At 42.8% G+C, this 22,260-nt stretch overlaps 1 protein-coding gene across 1 annotated transcript in view; it reads left to right on the top strand.

The window, feature by feature from the left end:
• sema6cb (semaphorin 6Cb) overlaps positions 1-22,260 on the top strand; it is a 31,952-nt gene that overhangs the window by 2,277 nt on the left and 7,415 nt on the right. Inside the window, exons 2-17 of the mRNA XM_030784115.1 lie at positions 90-204; positions 686-743; positions 2,692-2,748; positions 3,395-3,496; positions 4,900-4,990; positions 5,240-5,362; positions 5,552-5,640; positions 5,727-5,944; positions 6,828-6,959; positions 7,305-7,460; positions 8,458-8,631; positions 8,902-9,039; positions 10,810-10,887; positions 13,525-13,583; positions 14,039-14,089; positions 17,347-17,511. Of these exons, the coding sequence (XP_030639975.1) occupies positions 90-204; positions 686-743; positions 2,692-2,748; positions 3,395-3,496; positions 4,900-4,990; positions 5,240-5,362; positions 5,552-5,640; positions 5,727-5,944; positions 6,828-6,959; positions 7,305-7,460; positions 8,458-8,631; positions 8,902-9,039; positions 10,810-10,887; positions 13,525-13,583; positions 14,039-14,089; positions 17,347-17,511 (1,806 nt within the window). The remainder of the gene's footprint in view (positions 1-89; positions 205-685; positions 744-2,691; positions 2,749-3,394; positions 3,497-4,899; positions 4,991-5,239; positions 5,363-5,551; positions 5,641-5,726; positions 5,945-6,827; positions 6,960-7,304; positions 7,461-8,457; positions 8,632-8,901; positions 9,040-10,809; positions 10,888-13,524; positions 13,584-14,038; positions 14,090-17,346; positions 17,512-22,260) is intronic.

Here is a 22,260-nt window from a genome sequence, read left to right as displayed (position 1 = left end):
TTTGGGCGGGGAGGGGGGTGGAGCTAAAAGAGTAGGAGATAATAGAAGGAGGAAGAAATGATTAAGTTGCGATGTTCTCTCTTCCTCAGACTCCCACTTGTACCCCAGTTTCCAGGGCCTCACGCTTGACAACGACACAGAGCGGCTGGGCCTGGACTTCCAGAGAATGCTCCGGATAAACCACATGTTGTACATCGCAGCCAGGTCAGACCTGCCTCTCAGACCGTTAACCTCCGACAGACCGCGCAGCTCCGACTGAGCCCTAACACCACAATACTTCATTGTTTTGAGAGAAAAAAAAATCAATTCAAGTGTAGTTTGTGCCTCCAAATGCTGAGTTTGGACGTCTTTAATAATTTTGGGGGGCCTACAGGTAGAGTTCACTTTTGACTGAGCAGTCACGTCATGTAAGCTCTGGATTCAGTGAGAAGGAATGCAGCTGTGGCCTTCCAAAGTCAAGCCTCTCTCTTTCTCTCTCTCTCTCACTTTCTCACTGTCTCCCTCTTCCCTCTCTCTCTCTCACTTTCTCACTGTCTCTCTCTTCCCTCTCTGATCTAAAGAAATAATCAGAGTGAAGAGATGAATTTGTTCTCTACAACCAGAGGAAATAAATCCTGTCTGTCTCTCTCTTTCTCTGTGTGTGTGTGTGTGTGTGTGTGTGTGTGTGTGTGTGCGCGTGCTGCAGAGATCACGTGTTCGCCATCAATCTCAGCGTGGCGTCTGACCAGATAGTTCCTCAACAGGTAAAGAAACAAAAAAAAAAACCTCTCCAGTGTCCAATAAAACCCAGTCAATTTTCAATTGCACTTCTATACATTATGAAGAGAGATGAACATGCAACCACTTCAGCTCAACAAGTACCAGGCAGCAGAAACACCGCTTGTGATGCCTACATGACACGAATAGAGTCTTCAGTCCTCCTCAGTTGTTCTGAATCAGTTATCGACTTGCTTCATTGACTTGGCTTAATTTTTGAAATATTGGGGGCGGGGGATAAGGCAAAAGTTATCAGTCTTTGGTCGCTTGCTGGGGTTCTGTTCCGGCAATGTTGTGTCTATTACTTCTTCATGCTGGTAATTTCTCCATTAAGACAAAAATGATCCAGTTAAGACTTCCAATTGCTAATTATTATCATCTCTGCGCACTCGAGCGACAGAATGGCATTAATCATACTGTCGTAATAATGTACTGTGGAGTTGTTATTTGACTTTCTAAAATTAACATTCTGACTCCACAAAGAGGGGGATTTACAATCGCTTTAACTTGCCGAACGCGGTTGGGTTACCGAGGGATCGCGATTGGCTGCGTTTCCTGGGGTGATGTGATGGCCAGAATCCCCCTCTCTCTCTCTCTCTCTCTTTCTCATGCTCCTCATCACCAGCGGCTGTTGGTCAGGCATCAAGGCAGTTTTGTAGGTTTTAGCGAATAAACCGTCTTCTTCAGGCGAGTCATGTCATTTGACAATGCTGCTCAGCTCTCACTGTGGGGGGGGAGAGAAGCAATGCCTGGTTTCACACATGTCAGAGACAGCTGGAGTAAACCCCTGTCTTACTACCTCAGCTTAGGGTACAGCCGTGTGAGGCTGGAAGGCAGCAAGATCCCAAATAATTGGACATTCCAAACAGAGAGGAAAAGGAAAAAATATATATATTTATTTTAGAGTTGACATTGTATTACGTAATGCTGTGCTTAAATGTCACTGTCTTTCATGCATGTATTTCTCAGAAGAAATGACATTAAGATATCACGTGTTTAATTACAGAAGGATTTAACAAATAAAGAACACTTGCAGTCAGTCAGCTTGAATAGCTCAGCTCAAAGACGCCGCACAAGAGCTACAGCGTAGGAGAGAATCGCGCCCGTGTTCTGTGGTGCCTCTCTGGGCATGCTAGCGGGCAGCGTTCTTCTGATTACTCCTGAAGCTTGAGTGTCAGTAACATCTCAATAATGATGATCCAGGGACTGGGGGGCTGGTACTGAGGGTTTGTGTGTTTGTGGTGCTAGATTTCTTTTGTTTTATTTTTTTGGGGGGTTTTTTCCGTTTCTTTGTTTTTGTTTTTGTTTTTTGAGCAGCATGCTCAATAATTGTAAAGAACTGATGAGACTGGTTTTCTCTATGAAGGCTGAGCCAATCAGAACTATCCCCAGCGCTTGGTCCTAATGGCATTTTCCCACTGCCTAGTCAGGATCGTACCAGCTCGTTAGCTCTCTGGTCTCTCTTTCTCTCTCTCTCTCTCTCTCTCTCTTCTCTCTCTCTCTCACACTCTCTCTCTCTCACACACACACTCTCTCTCTCTCTCTCTCCGCTTTTTTATTTCTCTCTTGTTCTCACTCCAACTGAAGTTTACCGCCAAAAAGATAATGAAGAGGCACTGGAAACACTTGTTCAGCTGAGGATTCCAGAGACCGTGGCACTATGACTTCTGATTTTTTTTTTTTTTTCCCCCCAGCACAGTTCAGATACAGTGCACCTCACCGTCACACCACCTCCCTGTACTCTAAGGCTTATTTGAATTGTTGGCTCACCACCTAGAGAGTTTGTTTGCTACCTGCAAGGGTCTATTGAAGTAAATGACTTTCTTTTTGTTTTGTCCTTTCCTCTTTTTTTTTTTTTCGCGCTGTTACAACAGCTCTTGAATGAAGATGAGTTGTGTGTGTGTGCTGACACTTGGTTCTGTGTGTGTGTCACAGAAATTAACATGGAAGACAAAGGATGTGGAGAAGTGCACTGTGAGGGGTAAAAACAGCGTGAGTATATACTCCTCTCTTGCCTTCCTCCCCTGTTTCTCCCTTTCATCTCCTCCTTGCCTGTCCCTTTCTGAGAGCAGAACCGCGATAGCACAGATTGCTTAGCGAAGATAGGAAATGTCTGTACCCAAAGACACACACACACAGTCAACACTTTTATACACAAAGATTTAACTGTGACATTACAGTATCTGTTCAGAGGGCTACAGAGCACAGTAGAAGGATTATGTTTATAGCAAAAGCATTTAAAAAAAAAAAGCATCTGTTTGTTAATGCGACTCAACAGCTAAACTAGAGTCTAAACTACAGCACACGTCTAGATGTGCTGTACTTTAGGATGGTCTCATCACAAACAATAGACGCTCATCCATATATCTCGCGAAGCACTTTAAAGGTTTGTTGGAAGTAGAAGGGGGATTTTGATAAGTAGAGCAAAGGCTTATCTTTTTTTGAGGGAGCTGCTCTAGCTTTGTGAGAGTCGATTTTTATCCCTGTCGAGTGCTTGAAGCAATGCTGGGTTACACCTCTTCCTAGTCAGCGTCTAAATTGGCAGTTAGTCAACATCTGAACTAGCGGCTAGTTAGCATGTAAGCTAGCAGCTAGTCATTAGCTATATGTCTTAAAGTCTGTCTGTTGCCTCTGACAGGATGAATGCTACAACTACATCAAAGTACTGGTGCCTCGGAACGATGAGACCCTCTTTGCTTGCGGCACAAATGCCTTTAACCCCACCTGCCGCAACTACAAGGTATGGAGCCTTTTTTCTCTTCAAATTATATATATATATATATATATATATATATATATATATATATATATATATATATATATATATACATATATATATATATACACACACACACACATATATATATATATATACTTGTATGTATATATGTTTGTGTGTGTGTGTGTAATTTTTTTTTCTTGCGTATATCCAGGGAAACGTGACCAAATATTTACACCTGTTTATACCTGTTTATGCTCAGGATGTTACTATGTCTTTTGCTCCAACTTCTGCTCTTATTCCAGTACTATTCCAGTATGATGAATACTGGGACATGTCTCACTTCAGTGATGAAGTAGTAATGAAAGCTTCAGTTGAGACCTGGAGACTGTATTGCACAAATAGTGTAGTGATGAACTACATACATTGTGCCAAAGTCTGGAAAAAAAACAATTGTCTGGAAAACGTTGCAGTGTCTTGGTCTGGTACTTAAAGCTCTTGCAGAAGTAAAGGTGTTTTAAAAGTTTTACAACTGTACAGCTGACGTCATCTTTTTTTTTTTTCTCCTGCGATTCTGTTGAAAAGCAGCCCAAGTCCTGCGGTCTGTAAATCTGACAAATGAATGAGAAGTCAAGAGGGACTACGGTAACCAAGACACAGGGTCTTCACTTTTCCGCTGTAGACTCCTTGAGGAAAAAATCGATTTATGATTTTTTTTTTTTTTTCTTTCCTTCCCCCACCTCTCTCGATCCTGAGTGAATACCCCTCACGCTATACCTCTTTTGAAAAGCAGAGTCGAAGGCCGCCTGAGGAAAACAAGAGGCAGGCTGGGCCAGGGAAGTGCGATTCCTACTGTGCAGCCCATCTTCCACTGCCCCTCTTCCCTGTGTTTTCATATTGCTCGGGGTGCATTTTCCGTGAAAAACGATAGCTCTTAAACCAGCCCTCCGGCCTATAATTGGAGTTGTTTTGGACCCAGCGCAGCAGCTGGTGGTCTGGTCATGGTGCGAAACCCAAACGCCGGTCGTTGTCGGCGTCTTCTCAGCGCCAGTTCCGGATGTTAACTGGGCTTGAGGTTGACAGATTGTTTGTCTCAGGCGGAAAGTGGCAGTATTGTCTCTTTGCACCAATAAGCCTCCATGGAAAGCTGCGACAGACGTCGCGCTGGCTGCAGTTCACGCCTGCGTGCAGACACTTTCCCAAGCACGTCCTGCTGCTCCCTCTGATCCGCCTCGGAACTTACGTTCATTGTGTCAGATGAGGTTTTACACTTCAATCCAATCTGTGTAACTAGGCAACAAAATTTGTTAATTCTGAATATTGTTTTGTGTATCTGTTACTGAGGGGTGAGTATGTGGATATTATTGCTGGTGACCGGTTTGTGTAATGACAGATGTCTGTTTTTTTGGGGGGTTTTTTGTCAGATGTCCACGTTGGAGCAGGATGGAGAGGAGGTGGTGGGACAGGCACGGTGTCCTTTCGAGTCACGCCAGTCCAACGTTGGCCTCTTCGCCGGTGAGTTGGCAGAGGTCGCGCAGGGAGAAACATAATACCTGCCTTAATCTAGCCAATTTTCCAATGACATTTCCACAAAGTTCAGCTGCTCTTATTGTAATACCGTCACGCACAGGAGGGTCAAAGAGTCTGGAGTCACATGAAGAGAAAAAAAAAAAAGAAAGAAAGAAAGAGTAGTAGTAGCTGTGAAATGTGTACTTCTCTGTGACAGTTTGATAAATGTACCTTTTTTATGGTTTGATCATTCAGGTGGAGATTTTTATTCTGCCACTATGACGGATTTCTTGGCAAGTGATGCGGTGATTTACAGAAGTTTGGGGGAAAGTAGTCCAGTCCTTCGTACTGTGAAATATGACTCAAAGTGGCTTAGAGGTTGGTTATGAATCATGTTACTCTTTCACTACCATCCTATGAATGAATATTTCAGATTTATTAGTAACATGAAATTAACAATAATAATAGTAGCAGTAGTAATAATAATAACCATATCAGACTCTTCGTCTGCTCAGTCTGAATTAGTAATGTTTTTCCTTTGGATTTTTTTTTTTTTTTTTTTCCCAGAACCTCATTTTCTCCATGCCATCGAGTACGGGAACTACGTCTATTTTTTCTTCAGTGAAATCGCTGTGGAATACACCACTCTTGGCAAAGTGAGTCGGTGAAATCTTCCAAGTCAGGAAACTGGATTAAACTGCGGACACCTGGAATCAAATCTCCCCTTTTCTTCCATCTGCAGGTGGTGTTTTCCAGAGTGGCACGCGTCTGCAAGAACGACAACGGCGGTTCTCCGAGGGTTCTAGAGCGCTACTGGACGTCGTTCCTGAAGGCGCGACTCAACTGCTCGGTCCCGGGAGACTCCTTCTTTTACTTCGACGTGCTTCAGTCTCTGACCAACGTGATCCAGATTAATCACAGGCCGGCCGTGCTGGGCGTGTTTACCACACAGGCCAACAGGTCAGTAGAACCTTCTCACAGATCAAATCTCGACAGATTTACCCCATTAGCTTTCACATTCACATTAACATGGCATCAGTGAGACGCACAGCACAACTACTTATCAAATCAAGGCGAGTCTCTAAACACTGAAAAGAGCCTTTGTGCCATCCACAGCCGCAACTTTGTGTTTGGTCCTCTTGACCTTTGCGAAGGTAAAAACCTGTAACGACACAACTGGTGCTTTTAACCCGGGTTTTATGACAAACCCAAACACATGATGAGCACAATTAACACACAGTTAAGACCCAGACTATGAGACCAGGAGGCGTGGAGCTGCCAGGGGAGGTTTGCAGCAAGGAGACTTGACTGTGAAGAAATGCTACGGGGCCTGTCAGGACTACTTCAGGGCTAGTAATTTGAATTGGATCTTCACATTTTTTTACACTTCGTAGTTTACAGTCAGTTTGGGAGAGATGCTGCACGTTGTGTAACTGGTGAAGTACACAAGCATTTTGGGGGATTTTAGGGTTTTTAGCTATAGCGAGGTAGTGTAAACTTGGTTGTTGATTAGAAGGAAGTGTTTGGACCCTGCTCAAATGGATTCCTTTTTGTCCGTACAGGGGAATATTAGAACGGGTAAACACAAATACAACGAACAGTGAAAAAAAAAATTGCTTTGAATCACCATTAAGCAGCACAAAACTTCACACGCTGCAATCTAAGTCTTTTCTTACACTGTTAGAACATTAGCTTTTTTGCTCACAGTGGCTCGATCAGGGTGTGAAATTATCCATTTGGTATACGGCCAAATCAAACTGACCTCGTTCATTTCTTTGTGTTGACGATCTCTGGGTATCACACACTTGTGTGTGTTGATGTGCGTGTTCTGTTGCGTTCTCAGCATCACCGGCTCGGCAGTGTGTGCGTTCTATATGGACGACATCGAGAAGGTGTTCAACGGGAAATTCAAAGAGCAGAGAAACAGCGAGTTGGCATGGACACCAGTGCCTGAGGAGCAAGTGCCCAAACCCAGGTGAGATTACCACGGCGTGAGAACATACAGCTTTACAGTGTATTTTGTCTAGGACTAAGCGAGAGACATTCATCATTGCCCCCCCCCCCTTCCCAAACACACACACACACACACACACACAAACACACACTCACACAAATACTCACACACACACCACTGTTAATGCATGAGACACTCTTTACACGAACTCTCTTCTCAGTGTGGGATCCATTAGTTACAAAAAAAGGGGGGAGAATGGCTAAGGCTTTTATTTAGGAAAAAAAATGGTGAGATTTGCCGCAGTGAAAGTTCTTAAAAGCGTTCCAGAGAATTTCACACAGATAAGGCTCTAACCTGTCTACACAGGCCTGGTTCCTGTGCAGGCGACGGACCCGCCGCGGCCTACAAGTCCTCCACCACCTTTCCCGACGAGATGCTGACTTTCATCAAATCTTACCCGCTGATGGATGAGGCAGTGCCGTCCGTCAACGACCGCCCCTGCTTCACCCGCACCAACAGCAGGTACGCCTCACCCCAGACCGGCATTCCCGCTTCTCCCATCAGCTCCATCTCCTGGTCCATAACCTGTTTTTCTGTAATTATGACACCTTAAAATGTGCCGTAGTTTACAATGGTCTCGCAAACAGTAGACGCTCATCCATATATCTCTTGAAGCACGTTTGTTAGAAGTAGAGGGGGATTTTTGATAAGTGGAGCAAAGACTTTTGGTGCGGGGGGGGGGGGGGGGGTGTTGAGGCTTCTGGTTTTCTCTCTGACAAGTGCTTGTGAGGAAGCTATGAACCTGCCCATGACGGAGCAATACTAGGCTATACCTCCTCCATTTGGGACAGTCTCCCACCTGAGAGAGGTGCAGAGACGCCTGCTTGATGTGTCTTTTTTGAGACCCATTTACCTACATTTGTATGTAACTGCCATCTGCATATATATATATATATATATATATATATATACACACACACACACACACACACACACACACACACACAAACATATATGTATATATAAGATGTTGAACAGAGCAAGAACAGTTGATGGTCTTCCCAACTGGCTACATAAATCGCGTGTAGACTGCGGTGTTTGTTTGTTCCCAGAACAAATCGCCGTATATCAACAAAATGGAATAAATAAGAAAAAAAAAAGACCCTACAGCCTGAAAGAATTCATCGCAGTCATTCTGACAAGTGGCAGATTGTTTGAACAACATGTAACAGGCCTGCTGTTTACACTCTTTCTTTCTCTCTCTCTCTCTCTCTCTCTCTCTCTTTCTCTCTCTCCATCAAATCTGCTTTGGTCTCCCTAGAGAAATACAACAAACAGATGGAGCTCAAGGACAAATAGACTTTCACATAGTTTTAGGGTTTTTTTGCTTCTTTTTTTTTCGTGTTGGTCATTTCATTTTTTTCTTGGCTGTTGTTACGTATCTGTGTGTGTATGTATGTATATGTGTGAATATATATCTGTGTGTGTGTGTATTAAAAAAGATGTTTCCTGTGTCTAGGTTCAAGTTGACCCAGTTAGCAGTGGACACCTCTGCAGGACCCTATAAGAACCACACCGTCTTGTTCTTGGGTTCTGAAAACGGCAGGGTTCTGAAAATTCTAGCCAGTACTCACCCAAACGCTTCCTACAGCACACTACTTCTGGAAGATATCGAAGTATACAACCCATCAAAGTAAGCCTCATTTCGTTATAAACAAAATCATCCCCATGGAGAGAAATAGAGGGGGAGAAAAAAAACAGTTGTTTTCACATTGCATTCTCTATCCTGAAGGAGAAGGAGGGGAGGGGAGAGAGATTATAAAGGCCTAATTGTTCTCAAGGGTTTTGTCAATAACTACAGCAACACTACAACTAGATCAAAAGCATTCAGGAATGACTTGTGTAAAAAAGAAGTTTGAAATCTCCATTACGGCTGACTGAGCATTCTCGCCGTTTCCCCAAGGTGCAACGTACGTGGAGAGGACAGGAGGATTCTGGGATTGGAGCTGGACAAAGACCATCACTCCCTGTTCGTGGCCTTCTCCAGCTGCGTAATTCGGGTGCCACTGAGTCGTTGTGCTGACTATGGGTCTTGTAAAAAGTGAGTATGCAAGCATTTCTACCACCAGTTCCTCATGTGGAGCATATGGGAATTAGGGAAGTACCCAGATACTTGGGGGTTCAAATCCCAGGACCCACTGACATGCCCCCAAGCAAGGTACTTAACCAAGCTAAATAAAATAAACTTGCACAAGTCTTAACACAACTTTAACTGGTTCTCGTTAAATATTTGTTGGAAAGTTTGAGTTATTGGTTGGCACAGGATAGCTTCCATTGTTCTCCTTTCTTAATTAAAATTAGAAATACCTGGACAGTTCTAGAAGAAAATGTCGGTTATGATCCTGCATGGAAATATCTCAGGTTCAGATATGCAGTAAATGCTTGATTGCACAGAAGGTATTGAAAACTTACTGAAGGGATGGTTTGTGTACTTACTGTCTGTAATGGTATCTATCTTTTAAGCAGTGTGTCCTCAAAAAATGTCTTAAAGTGCGCACATACTGTTTAACCTAGATCTGGAAAAGTTATCATTACCCCCTCCCTCTCGTCCGCTCTGCACTCCCCAAACAGCGATGAACAGTTCATCTGAACTGGGACAAGTATCCCCCGTAGTCTGATAAACCCTGCTTTTCAGAGCTATAGCCATGTCCAACAGCATTTACAAGCAAATTGGAACCATCTGATTGGACAAAAGCCAATAATGACCCAGGCCGCATAGTTTTTTTCCCCTTCTTTTTTCTTTGTCTTCCGCTCGCTCTCTCCCTCTCTCTCCCCCTCCCTCTCTCTTTCTACTTAAGGAAGAGAAAACTGAAAAACGATAGGCCTTGTCTCCCTGTACAGTGGCCCCTAAGCCCGTACCCCGGTACGCAGCTGAAACGACGGCGCGCTACTCTCTCAGAGATTAAGACCTGGTTATCAACTCTTGATTCCCAGCCAGCCGCAGTCTTTTCTCACAACTGTGTCTAACCCTGCTCCGCGACCCCAGAACCACCGTACACGGAGACCTGGGGACTCTCGCTGCTGTACAGAAGTCACAGGCAGACCGTTGAGTAGCAAGGCTGTGTGAAAATCAACCCTGCCTCACACTAAGAGTCTTAGGGGAGTTTTGTTTGCACTTTTTGATTTTGTTTTTTATATATATATATATAGCAGCAGGGGCATTTATTTAAGTCTTTTTTGCTGGTCGTGCTGAGAAAAAAAAGTATAAAGCTGCATTTTATGGCGTAAGATTATAACCATTCATCCTCATTTAAATGTAATATCCGTTAAGTGTTGGAGCACCAACTGCCTAGAGTGGAAAATATAACCTTAGGAGAAAAGCAAGGTCACTTTTCTGCCAGACATTTAGAAGATGAAAAGAACAGCAGCCTACCGGCCGAAGTTTCCTTCTGTTCATCCTCTATCTGCGCGTCTCGTCTCATAGCGTCACGTCTGGTCTGGTCTGGCCGTGTCCTAGTCTGCCCCCTACCCTCTGGCTCGCCTGTTTGACCTGTCAATCAAATGCACATAACACGTCAAAGCTTTTTCTCACTTAGACAGACCAATCACAGGCCTCTCTCTCTCTCTCTCTCTTAATCTTTGAGTTCCCAAAGCCAGCCTAAAACTCTCCCAAGATCCCTCACCCTGTCTGAGAAACCGCTGTGGCTTTTTGTACTTTGTTATTGGATGTGAGACTGACTCCCCACTCTCCTGTCACATCTGAGAGAGTGCGGTGCAAATGGGTCTGCAGAGAGAGAGGGAGCTTTTTTCCCCCAGCACATCTGGTGAGAGTTAAGAGCGAAACACTTTTTGTCCTTTTGGTGTCTTTCAGGAGCTGCCTGTCGTCCCAAGATCCTTACTGCATCTGGCTGAAGACTGGAAGCTGCGCCACGGTGACGCCTGGTGTCAAGTGAGTTCCGCATCTCATTAAAACGGCTTTGTTACATCATCAGCCCCTTCCATACACACTCCATATGCATGTTTATCTGAGCAAGTCAAAACCCATACTAACACATTCATGGTCAACTGCATCTTAAAGGACACTTTTGAAACCCAAGTGAGCAGATCAAGTGTAAAGTTTAAGTTCTCTAAACTGCTCTGTAAGCATAAATACGACTTTCTTTTCAGAAATAGTTGTATTGGCCTCTGTATCAGTAGTAAGTCACCAGCCCTTCTTGGAGTTTTGGAATCTGTCTCCAAGCTTGTCACAACGTTTGGCAGCCTGGAGTTTCGCGACTATCCATCTTGTTTATTCTGAAAATGACCAGCGCACATCACATCGGCAGTCGCAGAAACAAAACTCGAACACCACAGTTCTCATGCACCAGTAGAGGGAGGGAGGGGAGAACAGCGCTATTGATCGGGAACGAGGCCCAAACCTAATTTATTTATCCATTTGTATGAAGTGGACAGGAGCCGTTAGACAGGCCCAGCCTTCGATCAGGAGAGCTACATTGAGCGTGAGCCAACAGAGGAGGCAAAGGGCAATCAATCCCCACCCCCACCCCCTCACTCCCTCCCTCCCTCCGTTTTCTCATTTTGCCCGGTTGCATGGAGTTGAAAGCAATGTTCAGTCATGTAACTTTCAATCTTCATGTGTGCGTGTGCCTGTGTCTCTGTGTGTGTGTGTGTGTGTGTGTGTGTGTGTGTGTGTCTGAGCCTCAGAAAGAAAGCTATTTTTCGTCTCTTTAGCTACAATACCCACAAGATTTTCAACGGGGGTTATTTCCTCCAGTGACGGTGTTTTTAAACATGACGGTGTCTCTAGATCCCTTTCAATAGTTGTTTTCACACTTCTTGTTCCAAAATGATCCGGCAATCAAATGCGCGTATTGATTCTTTTGAAACAGACCAAAGGAAATATTGCATTCCCTTTTCTTCCATAGCGCGGTCACCCATTTGTTACATGTGTTGCACACGTTTTTTTTTTTTTCTTTGCTTTTGCTTTTTTTTCCTTCTTGCTTTTAATGGAATTTCTGAAACATTCTAATACTCTCTGACTCCAGAACTCTCTCTCTCTCTCTCTCTGTCTCTCTCACTCTCTCACTCTGTGCATCTGACTCTATTCAGGGTCATCCATGCCTGCCTCGTTTTCAGGATCACAGTATTCACAACAGGATCAGAAAAAAATAAGAGTTGAGAGTTTCTCCATGTTTTTGTCTGGCTCTGTGATCTGACTGCTATGAATTTGTTTATGTACACTGTCTGTTAAATGCTCCTGATTCACACTGATGGTTATGCATATACAACTGGGCCTGTTTTTCAGTCTACGTTTCACTCTCTCTTCCTCTGTCCATTTATCTTCACTCACTCACCCCTTCTCTCTCTCTCTCTCTCTCTCTCTCTCTCTCTCTCTCTCTTTCTCTCTCCCCCCACTCAGGTTAATGGAAGTAGAGAAAGTAAATCACGTCAGAGGGGATGGGGTTTCAGAGATTGAAATTGCAGAAAGAGGGAAAAAAAAACAGAATGAGCCACGTTTGTGACAGGACTGAAATGAAGTACTTGTGTGTGACAAACAGTTTTGTCGAGGTTCCGTCCTAATGTGTTATGAGCCTTCTGGTTGCGTGCCATTCCTTAAATTCTAGACGATGAAAACACTTCTGTCTGTGCATGCGCGCGTTTCCGTGTGTATGTGTGCGTGTGTGTGTGTGTGCGCGCACGCGCGCGTTCCCCTTCAAGGAGGTAATGTTATAGAGGATTCAAGAGGCACTCTCTGTGCGTCGGGCAGCGCAGGTATTTGCTAAGAGAATGGAAAACTGTGCATATTTACTGATTGCTGTAATGAAATCTCAGGAGCATGGAGTGCGATGTATTGCACGGCTTCACTTTACTGCTGTGTCAGAAAGTCGAGCAGGCATCTGAATCACAGTTATCAGCGCCAATACAGACTGGAGGGTACAGGGAGGGGGGGGGGGGGGGGGGGGGGGAGAGAGAGAGAGAGAGAGAGAGAGAGAAAAAAAAAAAATTAAGCAGTCGCTGGAATATTAAATATGAATTTGAAATTCTATGTTCCATCACCTCGCGCGTAGCTGAATAATGTTGGGTAAAATGAGGTAATTTATTTTATTATTTTCCTTTTCGCTCTGGGCCTCGCCTTGTGAGGCGTAAGATATTCGGTTAATAAAATACCAGACCAGGAGCGTCTCCCTCGACTGGGGTTATGGGTGTTTGTCTGACGGCCCTACGCCAGCACTGCTCCCTTTTATGCATTAGGTTTTTCACATCCAGGGAATGACGTTTCACATACGTTTTCTCTTCCTGTTTAAACACACACACACACTCACACACACTCACACAACGTTCTGTCAAAGACAGAGTGACCTTGTTGAGATGCAACAAATTGCATTTCCCTTTCAAGCATTATTCTCATACAGGTGGCTGGGCAAAAAAAAAAAAAAAAAAAAAAGTCAATTTGGTATGACTTGACAACGCAGCCAATTAAAGAAGACCAAGTCCTTGTAGTGGCAAAGGGCGACACAGACACTGACCGTGCTCTCTCTTTCTTCTTTTCTCTCTTTTTTTCTTTTTTTTTCCCCCCACCCCTCAGGAATGGGTTTGAGCAGGATGTTGAAAGCGGCTCTCACCAGTACCCAGACAGCTGCCACGGTAAGCACAAAACACTCTCTCTCCCCCTGACCTGTCCGGACACTATCATTAGTCAGCTTTTAAAACAGCTCGCCCCTTAATCAGCAGCACTGATTATACATGTTTTTTTTAATTAACACGGATAACCCATCCCTGATTACGCACACGCCAAGCACCACAAGAAAATTAACCACAGAATGATCCGGGTGTTTCAGTGCGTACAGAAAAGGAAAAAAAAAAAAAACACAAAGGCAGTGGCTCGCCACGAGGTATAATACTATATTTATTTTACTGGAGAAATTTAAATAAACAGCATGAGGAAATGAGGGTGTTAGAAGCCACACATTGGTTTCAGGTATTTGCTATGGTCATCGTGTCACAGTCGATATTCCAAAAGGTGTCTATATGTTTCTATGTGTGGGGGGGGTTTTTTTGTATTTTTTTGTTAAATGTCTCTTCGCTTTTCCCCACTGTAGATATCCTGGCAACTACACGAAAGCAGAACACTGCAGTGGATTCAGCTTACGGTTAGTCATTAGTTCTCTATGTGTTGTCTGGCCCATTTCATTGTCCTTTTTCTCCGTTATCATGTTTTTTTTGTTGTTGTTTTTTTTTCCTTTTCTCCCATTCATCGTCATTGCATATCCGCTCAGCAGAATAGAACCAACTGCCTCTGTGTTTTCTGTTCCTTTTTTTTTTTTCTTTTATTTCCACATTCTTGGTCACTTTGTGATTTAGAAGCACCTCACACCATGTGCTGTTTCTTCTTAAAGAAGCTGAATAGCTGTCTGCCTCTTTTTCCACGCAGAATGGGCGCTTTCATTTCTCTTATTGTTTCTGCTCTTGTAATGCACAAATACATGGAGCACAGAGGTGGTGGAGTCTTTGACTTGCGTAAGGATGCAGTTTTTTTTCTGTTCCTCTGCAAACATATTGCAAACGTATTGCAAAGGACAGTTTGAGCTGTTGCTGAATAAAACAAACTACAACAAAAAAAGCGAATTACACACCAAAAAACCTGACACGTGGAAAATTACATAACAAAGAAACCGACAAATGACACCACACCACTCTGCTATTGGAGATGAAGTGCAGCATACCGACTATAACTGGTACCATGATTTCCATGTTTGAAATGGATGGATGGATGGATGGGTAGTTCGGTGGATGGTCCCCAGCTAAATGCTCATCAGCGCGGACACAGAGGTGTTTTCACATGCACAATACAGCCCCCAGATTCACTGTTTTTGTTTAGCATGGCTCGCACATGTTCACACGTCTGGTTCAGGGGTCAAGTCCTTTTAAGCTATTGTGTGCCCGAAAAACCGCACCAGCAGCAGTGTTCTACTAGCGCCTCCAGCCAAACGCCTCTTTTCCCTGATTAATTCCTCTCAGAGTTCGCTCATGACTCACCGGCCTGCCCTACGGTCCAATCTGAGCCACAGAATAATCACCAACAATACCGCAAAGCTTAAACCCGGACATTTCAAAGAAGGCGTCACAGACGATAGCACGCGCGCGTAGTCAAAACCAAATCAGGCCTCCAGCCCAGTGAAGCTGCCTTATTATCATGTATAGACTTTTAATATTACATTTTTGAAAGCCCTGCTTGATTAGATTAGATTAGATCACTTACGTGTCTCTTAATGATTCCATTTCTGTTAATAGAGGATGTGAGGGCAAGGTCTCCGCTATCTTGGGAGTGAAAAGTAATGGGAGCCATTTGACATAATGTCTTTTTAACTATTCTGTTTTGTAATGTCCTAATTAGACACACAGGCAATTTCTAAAGCACCTTCCATGTCTTCAGAACACAGAAAACGTAGGGACGAAATGACTGGCATACACAATGTTAAAGCAAAAGCTTATGGCGCAGATGTCAGTCCCACATCTGAGGTTTATCGTTCGACTCTATCACCTGTTTTTTAAAAAAAAAAAAAAAAAAAGAAAACGATGCCCCCTGTCATAGGTTTGGTACCGTGGTCATTTTCAGGAAAGATAGCAGCGCACTCCTCCTTTTGTTCTTGATGAGTTTTCAGGGTCGGGTGGGGTGTGGGGGGGGGGGGGTGCTCTGCTCAATCGGCACCAGGACTTGATGAGTCTCCCCTGCTGATTAATTCAGTTTCCCTGGGCCTGCACAGCTTCCCTCCTGTAAGCCAGAGGAAATCGCACGACGGAGTTCACTCACCGCATTTAGAACTTAAGAGACCAAACCCTTCTTCAGTGCCATATAGGAGAGCAATTATTTTTACTCAGAAAAAGAAATAAAGAAAACGACTGTGTATGAAAAGTAAAAAGATAATATTCCGTTTCCCTGTAGTGGAAACTGAAAAATCTACATTTTTCTCCTTTTCCCCACTGGTTGATAAAGCTGCCCCAGTAAGGAAGCAGCAGCCAATGATTTCTCAGTGCCAGGCACAATGAAACTGTGGCTTCAACACCCATATATTGGTTTGTTTGTTTGTTTGTTTGTTTTATTTTAGTTTCTTTAAGCTTGAAAAAAAAGTGTAATATGTCCCCACAAATACCAAGTCCAGTGTAGCGTTTCTTGCCCTCGGTGGCAGGTGTCTTTAATTTGCCTAGCGCAGATGGTGCTCTGACAGGACGTATTTGAGTGAAACATGTCAACTGGAACAAAAAAGTGAGAACAGCTCTGTTTAAGCTGGTCTGGACCGCCTCGGCTCGGGGACATGACGAAGGTTAGCTCATTAGTGGATAGCTCAGTGCATCTCTGCCAACCAGGTCCAAGGACAAGTGTCTCTTTCTTTTTTTTTTTTTTCTTTTCTTTTCTTTCCTTTTTTTTTTTTTTTTGGGGAAAATGATTCAGAGGAGTGTGAATAATTAACAGTATTCCTCGAGGGGGAAAATGTGCGAAATTCCGTTTTTTGTTTTTTTGGGGGGGTTTTTTTGCAGTACTGGAGAAGGGAATCTCCTCGATGCTGATTTCTCTGTCATCTTCAGTGATAATCACTGACATCAGTGTGGGTTCCACATGTGGAACAGAAAACGTCAACGGGGTTTTAAAGAGCATCTTAACAATGTAGAGTAAGACAGACTGTTAAAGGATGAATTCAGAAATGACAGTGCCAGCTGGCCTTTTTCTCTGTGAGTGTGTGTGTGTGTGTGTGTGTGTGTTTGTGCGTGTGTGTGGTTGGGTGGGGGTGGGCGGGTTAGATCAAGAATTCTTTTTTGAAAATGTGTAGAGTGACAATTTCCTGGGTCCACAGAAAACAAAGACTAGCACGTTTAGGAAATTAAAAGGCTTAATTGATTTATGAGCCGCAGACCAGAAATGTTCTCAGCAAAAAGAACTTCTAATTGCCATATTCATGAATATGAATATTTTAACCATTATGAACTTCTTTGGATAGTCACTCCCTATCAGTATCAGAGAAAAAGAAAAGGATTTTAGATGATTCATTATGCAGCAGAATTAAAATGCTGCTTTGCCTAGAATTTTGTTCATTTCTGTGTTTGTTGTTGTAGTGATTTACATTAGAATAAGAAATACCTCAGTTGATTATCAGTCAGGTGGATCATATTGATATATCAGTCGTGTTAATATTCTACATGTAAACGTGTTGCTATAAATATGCTTTTTTCTCTGTATTTTTTTTTTTTTTTTTTTTAAGTAATGTTTTAATTTTTCTTCACAGTATGTTTAAAAAGCTTCCCTTTTAGGGCCAACACACATATTAATTAATCTAAACTAAAATGTGTTCTGTTTTCAATGGATTTTACTGATTGGTCACTCTGTTACCCCCTCCTCCTAATACAACCACAGGAAAGACCACACCCACAACCACCAGCACAACCAATCAGGCGGCAGATCTGCCAAAGATGCCGGGTGACTCGCAGAAAGGTACAGGTGCTGCTGGCCACCCTGCAGAGGGGGACGGGGGGGTCCGGGGCTCCCCGGCCACAGAGGCAATCAATGTGGAGATGGAGGGTAAGGGGTCAGGGGAAGAGCCTTTTTTGGGGTGGGGGGGCAGGGGAGGGGGTCTCCGTTCTCTTTTTTCTCTTTTTTCGTTCCCTCGTTGACCCTCTTTTTCTCTATCCTGGATCACGCTGTGTAGCCTAAATAGATTCACTGTGCACTTATTCACTCTCTCTCACTCTCTCTCTCACTCACTCACTCACTCACTCAATTATAGAAACTGTAGAAATAGCCCAGAATGACAAGTAGTGCAAATTATATAGAGAAAAATGGAAATTTTCAGATTGTACAAACTCGCCCCCCAACTGCTAAACTCGTTTAATCCCAGTAAATAACCTTTAGATAACAGTTAAAAAAAATTACCAGTTATCTGAGCCTAAGCACTGAATTAATGTTGACTTCAAAACAGACCCACGTAAACTAAAGAAAATGCAGGTTTTATTTATTTATTCATTTTACATCTTTGCTAACATTTTCTACACACCTTAAGCCTTTATCACTTAAGTATCTTGTTAGGATCCTAAATTTTTCTGTTGTGAATTTATATTATCTTTTTTTTCACTTCCCTCTCTAACTGAGTTTCTAATGTGCTGAAAAGTTCATAAATCTTGGAGTAATCAGTGACATTCATTGCACCCAAACAGCCATGATAGGGCCATTCGGGGCCAAATGAAAAAAAGCCAGCAGCAAATAAATAAGCAGAGGGCCAACCGCAGATGGGCTAACGCTGATAAAAGCCTCACTGGTCCAGTCGCTTTCAGGGGCCATGAAATGGCCGCTCATACCATTAGGAGCCAAGTGGCTGTGGTCCGGCCTGGATTCTGAAGCATGTCCAAAACACTAGAACTTTCTCTCTCTCTCTCTCTCTCTCTCTCTCTCTCACACAAACACCCTTTCTCTCCCTTTCCTCTTTCTCAGCCCCTCTCCCTCTTTCTCCATCTCTCGTGCTATCACGCTTTCTCGCCCTTTTCATCTTCTCTTCTCTTTTTTTCTCTCTTTCTCATTCTCTCGGTTCCAGTGCAAATGCAGACTGAGTGCTCAGAAGTAAATGACTAAAAGCTCATACAATTTATTATTGAGATGAATCCATCCATAAACCTGACTTAAATGTTAGAACCCCCAAAAGTTGTTCCCAAGTACGGTATTTTCGGGCAAACAGGAGTAGAGCTATGTGAATTATTCACTCACATAGGAGTAAACAACATTTTTTTTTTGCTATATTAAGAAACGATACGTTCCAGTAAAAGGCTAGGAGCTCTTTGTTGTTGTGCAAGGTCTTTTTTTCTTTTTTTTTTGGCTTTAATGTATCTCTCCTCAGTCAAAAACACAGTCAAGGTTAAATGGTGTTTGTCCATTAGAGGATTAAATCCTCTTCAGAGAAATGTCAGGGAGAGAGAGAGAGAGAGAGAGACCTGCTCGTAAACAGGTAAGCGTCTCCGTGGCGGTTTCAAACCTGGCGTCAGTTTCTCCGGGTGGCAACACCGCCACACAATGACAGTCCTCTGCCTCACGCTATTGTAAAAATAAACCTTCTCGCACAGGTCATCTGGAAAGTTCCAAACGAAGTGAAAAGCATCTCAATGAGAGCTCTGGCCCCGGGATAATTTATACCCCGAAGAGCAGAGGTAGACAACTTGATGATGAGAGGGAAGCACAGAGACTTGTGCAAACTCATTAAAACACTTCGGGGAGACAAGGATCTGAACTTGAGTTGAACTTCCCCCATAGAAGCCAGCCTTGGTCCGGTGGGGACAAGTTTGAACTCCTGCGGTCATTAATACATTAGCTAAAAAGACATACACTCGCTTTTAGACGTTGCACCGCAACTCCACAGGGACAGAGATTTAAAAAAATATTAAAAGTAGACGCAGTGTTACATCATATGCTTCAAAGAGTGAATAGAGTGATAGTCTTAACTGTAAATGTAGCCTGGTTTCCTTCACAATAAACAAAACAAATTAAAAACTCGATTCATAATTTTAAACTTTCCTGTTAGCTGAGCTCAGTATGTAGTGAGAAATATTGTTAAATATCCATGATACATAAACATGCATTGTAATGGCTGCAAAGCGTTTTAAAAACATGTCATAACACACATTTTCGTAGCCATATAGGGCCCTTGTTTGTGAAAGTCAAGGCCAAGTACAAATAACAGTATATCCAGAAATCTTGTTGAATCTTTTGCATAAAAAATATATATAAATATATACACACACACACACACACACACACACACACACACACACACACACACACACACATATATATATATATATATATATATATATATATATATATATATACATATATTTCTTTTTCAATGCTATGATGATTTGTGAGCTGTGTCGGAAAGCCGTGTATTGATTGCAGAGATGTTTCTGTAACAATGTCTTAAAAGAGGCGATGGTTGGGTAAAATAAAAAGTTAGTAAAGAAAATTGCTCAATAAAAATAGTTTTCATGGGGGTTTTTTAATGCCGAGGATACTGCCTACAAATTAAGTTACTTCACGGTGACATTCATACAATCTTAAATGTCATGAATATTTTGAGTGTGCCTCACCAAAACCATCAATCAGATCCAAAGACACTTTTAAAATATGAATTATTTAACACGACTGACATTCTCACGACACCTACCCCTAAAGACACACGCTCCACACAAACATGTCCCCAGCAGAGAGGAACACATTAGTCTAAGTGAGTGAAACTTCTGGCTCACACAGTGCCCTGATCCAGTGGAACGTAATTTTCCTTCCTCAACCTCCTGACCTCCCTCTGTCTCCCTCCTGATGTCTCTTTACCGAGAGTCGTTCGCCCAGTTAACCCTGCCTGTCTTTCTTTCAACTTACGCTTTGCTTCCTTTTGTTCACTCTTCCTCACTCGTTTTCCTCAACCTTCTCTTTTTTTTTTCTTTTTTTTTTTCCTTTGGTTTCGATGGCTTTTTAAGAGTGTAGCTGGAGCTGGTGGACCATCTCTGCACACTTACCTGGTTTTCTTCGGTCTTCCATCACTTCGTGTGACTAAGACCTTTTTTTTTTTTTTGTCTTATCGAAAGCAAAACGAGTGCTTTGTCTGACCCGCATGAAACAGCAGTGTTTCCCTTTTCCCTTTTTTTGAAAGTTTGTGTGCTGGATTTTGTGTGTTTGAGGGGAATGGTTTTTCCTTTTTCTTTTTTTTTTTTTTGGGGGGGGGGCTGGGGGGGGAGCACCTCTGCTCCATTAACCATTGAATGTGGCCTCTATATGCACGCACAATGCATCAAAATAGCGCATGCATTTTGTGTTTTTTTTTTAATCGATGGCTTTCCATCAAACGCCTTTATAAGTGTTGCTTCTGTGGATTGTCAACACTGGAGAAAAAGCTGCCTGATGTTACGTAAAAAAAAAAAATGCTTAGGATTAAAGACTGTTTCATCATGGAATCTTCTAGAATGTCCTTTGGTACCACGCAATACTACAAAAGTTTTTTCCTTTGTATTCCTCTGTTCTTTTCATGATTTTAATTGCTTATGCCCAACACCCTTAAGGCCCTATTTTTAAACATGAATTACATCAAAGCGTGTCATTTTAACTCATGCAAGCATAAACGAAACCAAATTCAGACCAGAAAAAAAAGCTGTGGTGTGGAGAAGAGAATGCAAATTTAAAGAGAAATCCTTAGTGAAAGTAATTTGCTCTGTTCACACAGGGAGACTTCATTGTTTACCTGCGTTAGTGTGTTACACTGACTACCTTTATGAAAGCTGTGATAATCTCTCAGAATTTGACGCGTTCAGGTAAGAACTCGGCCAGACGAGACTTGTCAGGTCTGAGGTGGTACAATGTGCTTTCTGCCAGCAGCTCATACTCCGAGCTTCTCTCTGTGTCTGAAGTGAGGGTAGTAACAACTGTTTTCAGGGCGCAGTTTGAGCAAACAGAGCACAAACGGCCAATTTCAAACCCTCATCAGAAGTCTCATCATCCGTGTTATGGAGCTCGAAGAGAAATTGAGCTTCAAGTCACATCAAAAACCAAATGGAGTCTCCTAATCTGTTCGTTCACGCTAGTGAAATATATCGTATGCAGGGTTTTTATTATTATTATTACTACTACTATTATCATTACTTTCATCATTGTGTGGCCTTCATAAACTCTCATGGACACAGGGTCCTTGCTTTTTGAAATGTGAAGCAATCTAAAATGGGGTGTAGGGTATACCTCCGCTTTTATTTTGGTAGCTTTTGACACGTTGAGGGTTCTGTGCTTCAATTTCCAGCTCCTAAAATGTTGAAGCACATTGAAATGGAGTTCATTTGTTTTGTTTTGTTTTGTTTTTTGTTTGTAAACAAACCAGACCTTTCCATTAGCATTTCTGTTGGTTTGTTTGCAGCGCCCACAGTCTTTTTGACTTCCACCCTCACAATTTAAAAGTCCAAATGAATTCAAGAAGAAGAGAGTAAGTAGGAAGTTCAGGGACGTCCTAACTGAATGCACGAGTGTCGTGTGAGACCAGGCGAAAAGGGACTTAAAAGCCAACGCTACTCACATGCGTTACCTTTCCGTGCATCTGGCCAACAGTTTTTACTTTCGAACATCTCTTTGTGTGTGTAGCTGGTGCAGAGTAAATTGAGTGTTCAGGGTACAGTTTCAGTAAACAGAACATAACAACTGCGAGCTGAGATAAACTGCCCCATGATTAGAGTTTTCTGTGGACCTTGAAGAGAAATTGCGCATCAAGTCACATCAAAAAAACCCAAATGAGGTCTCGTAATCTATTCATCT

This window comes from Chanos chanos, chromosome 9 (assembly GCF_902362185.1).
Source record: "Chanos chanos chromosome 9, fChaCha1.1, whole genome shotgun sequence".
Classification (NCBI taxonomy): Eukaryota; Metazoa; Chordata; class Actinopteri; order Gonorynchiformes; family Chanidae; genus Chanos; species Chanos chanos.
Note: the sequence above shows the minus strand (reverse complement) of the source record. Positions and strands in the feature narration are given on the sequence as shown.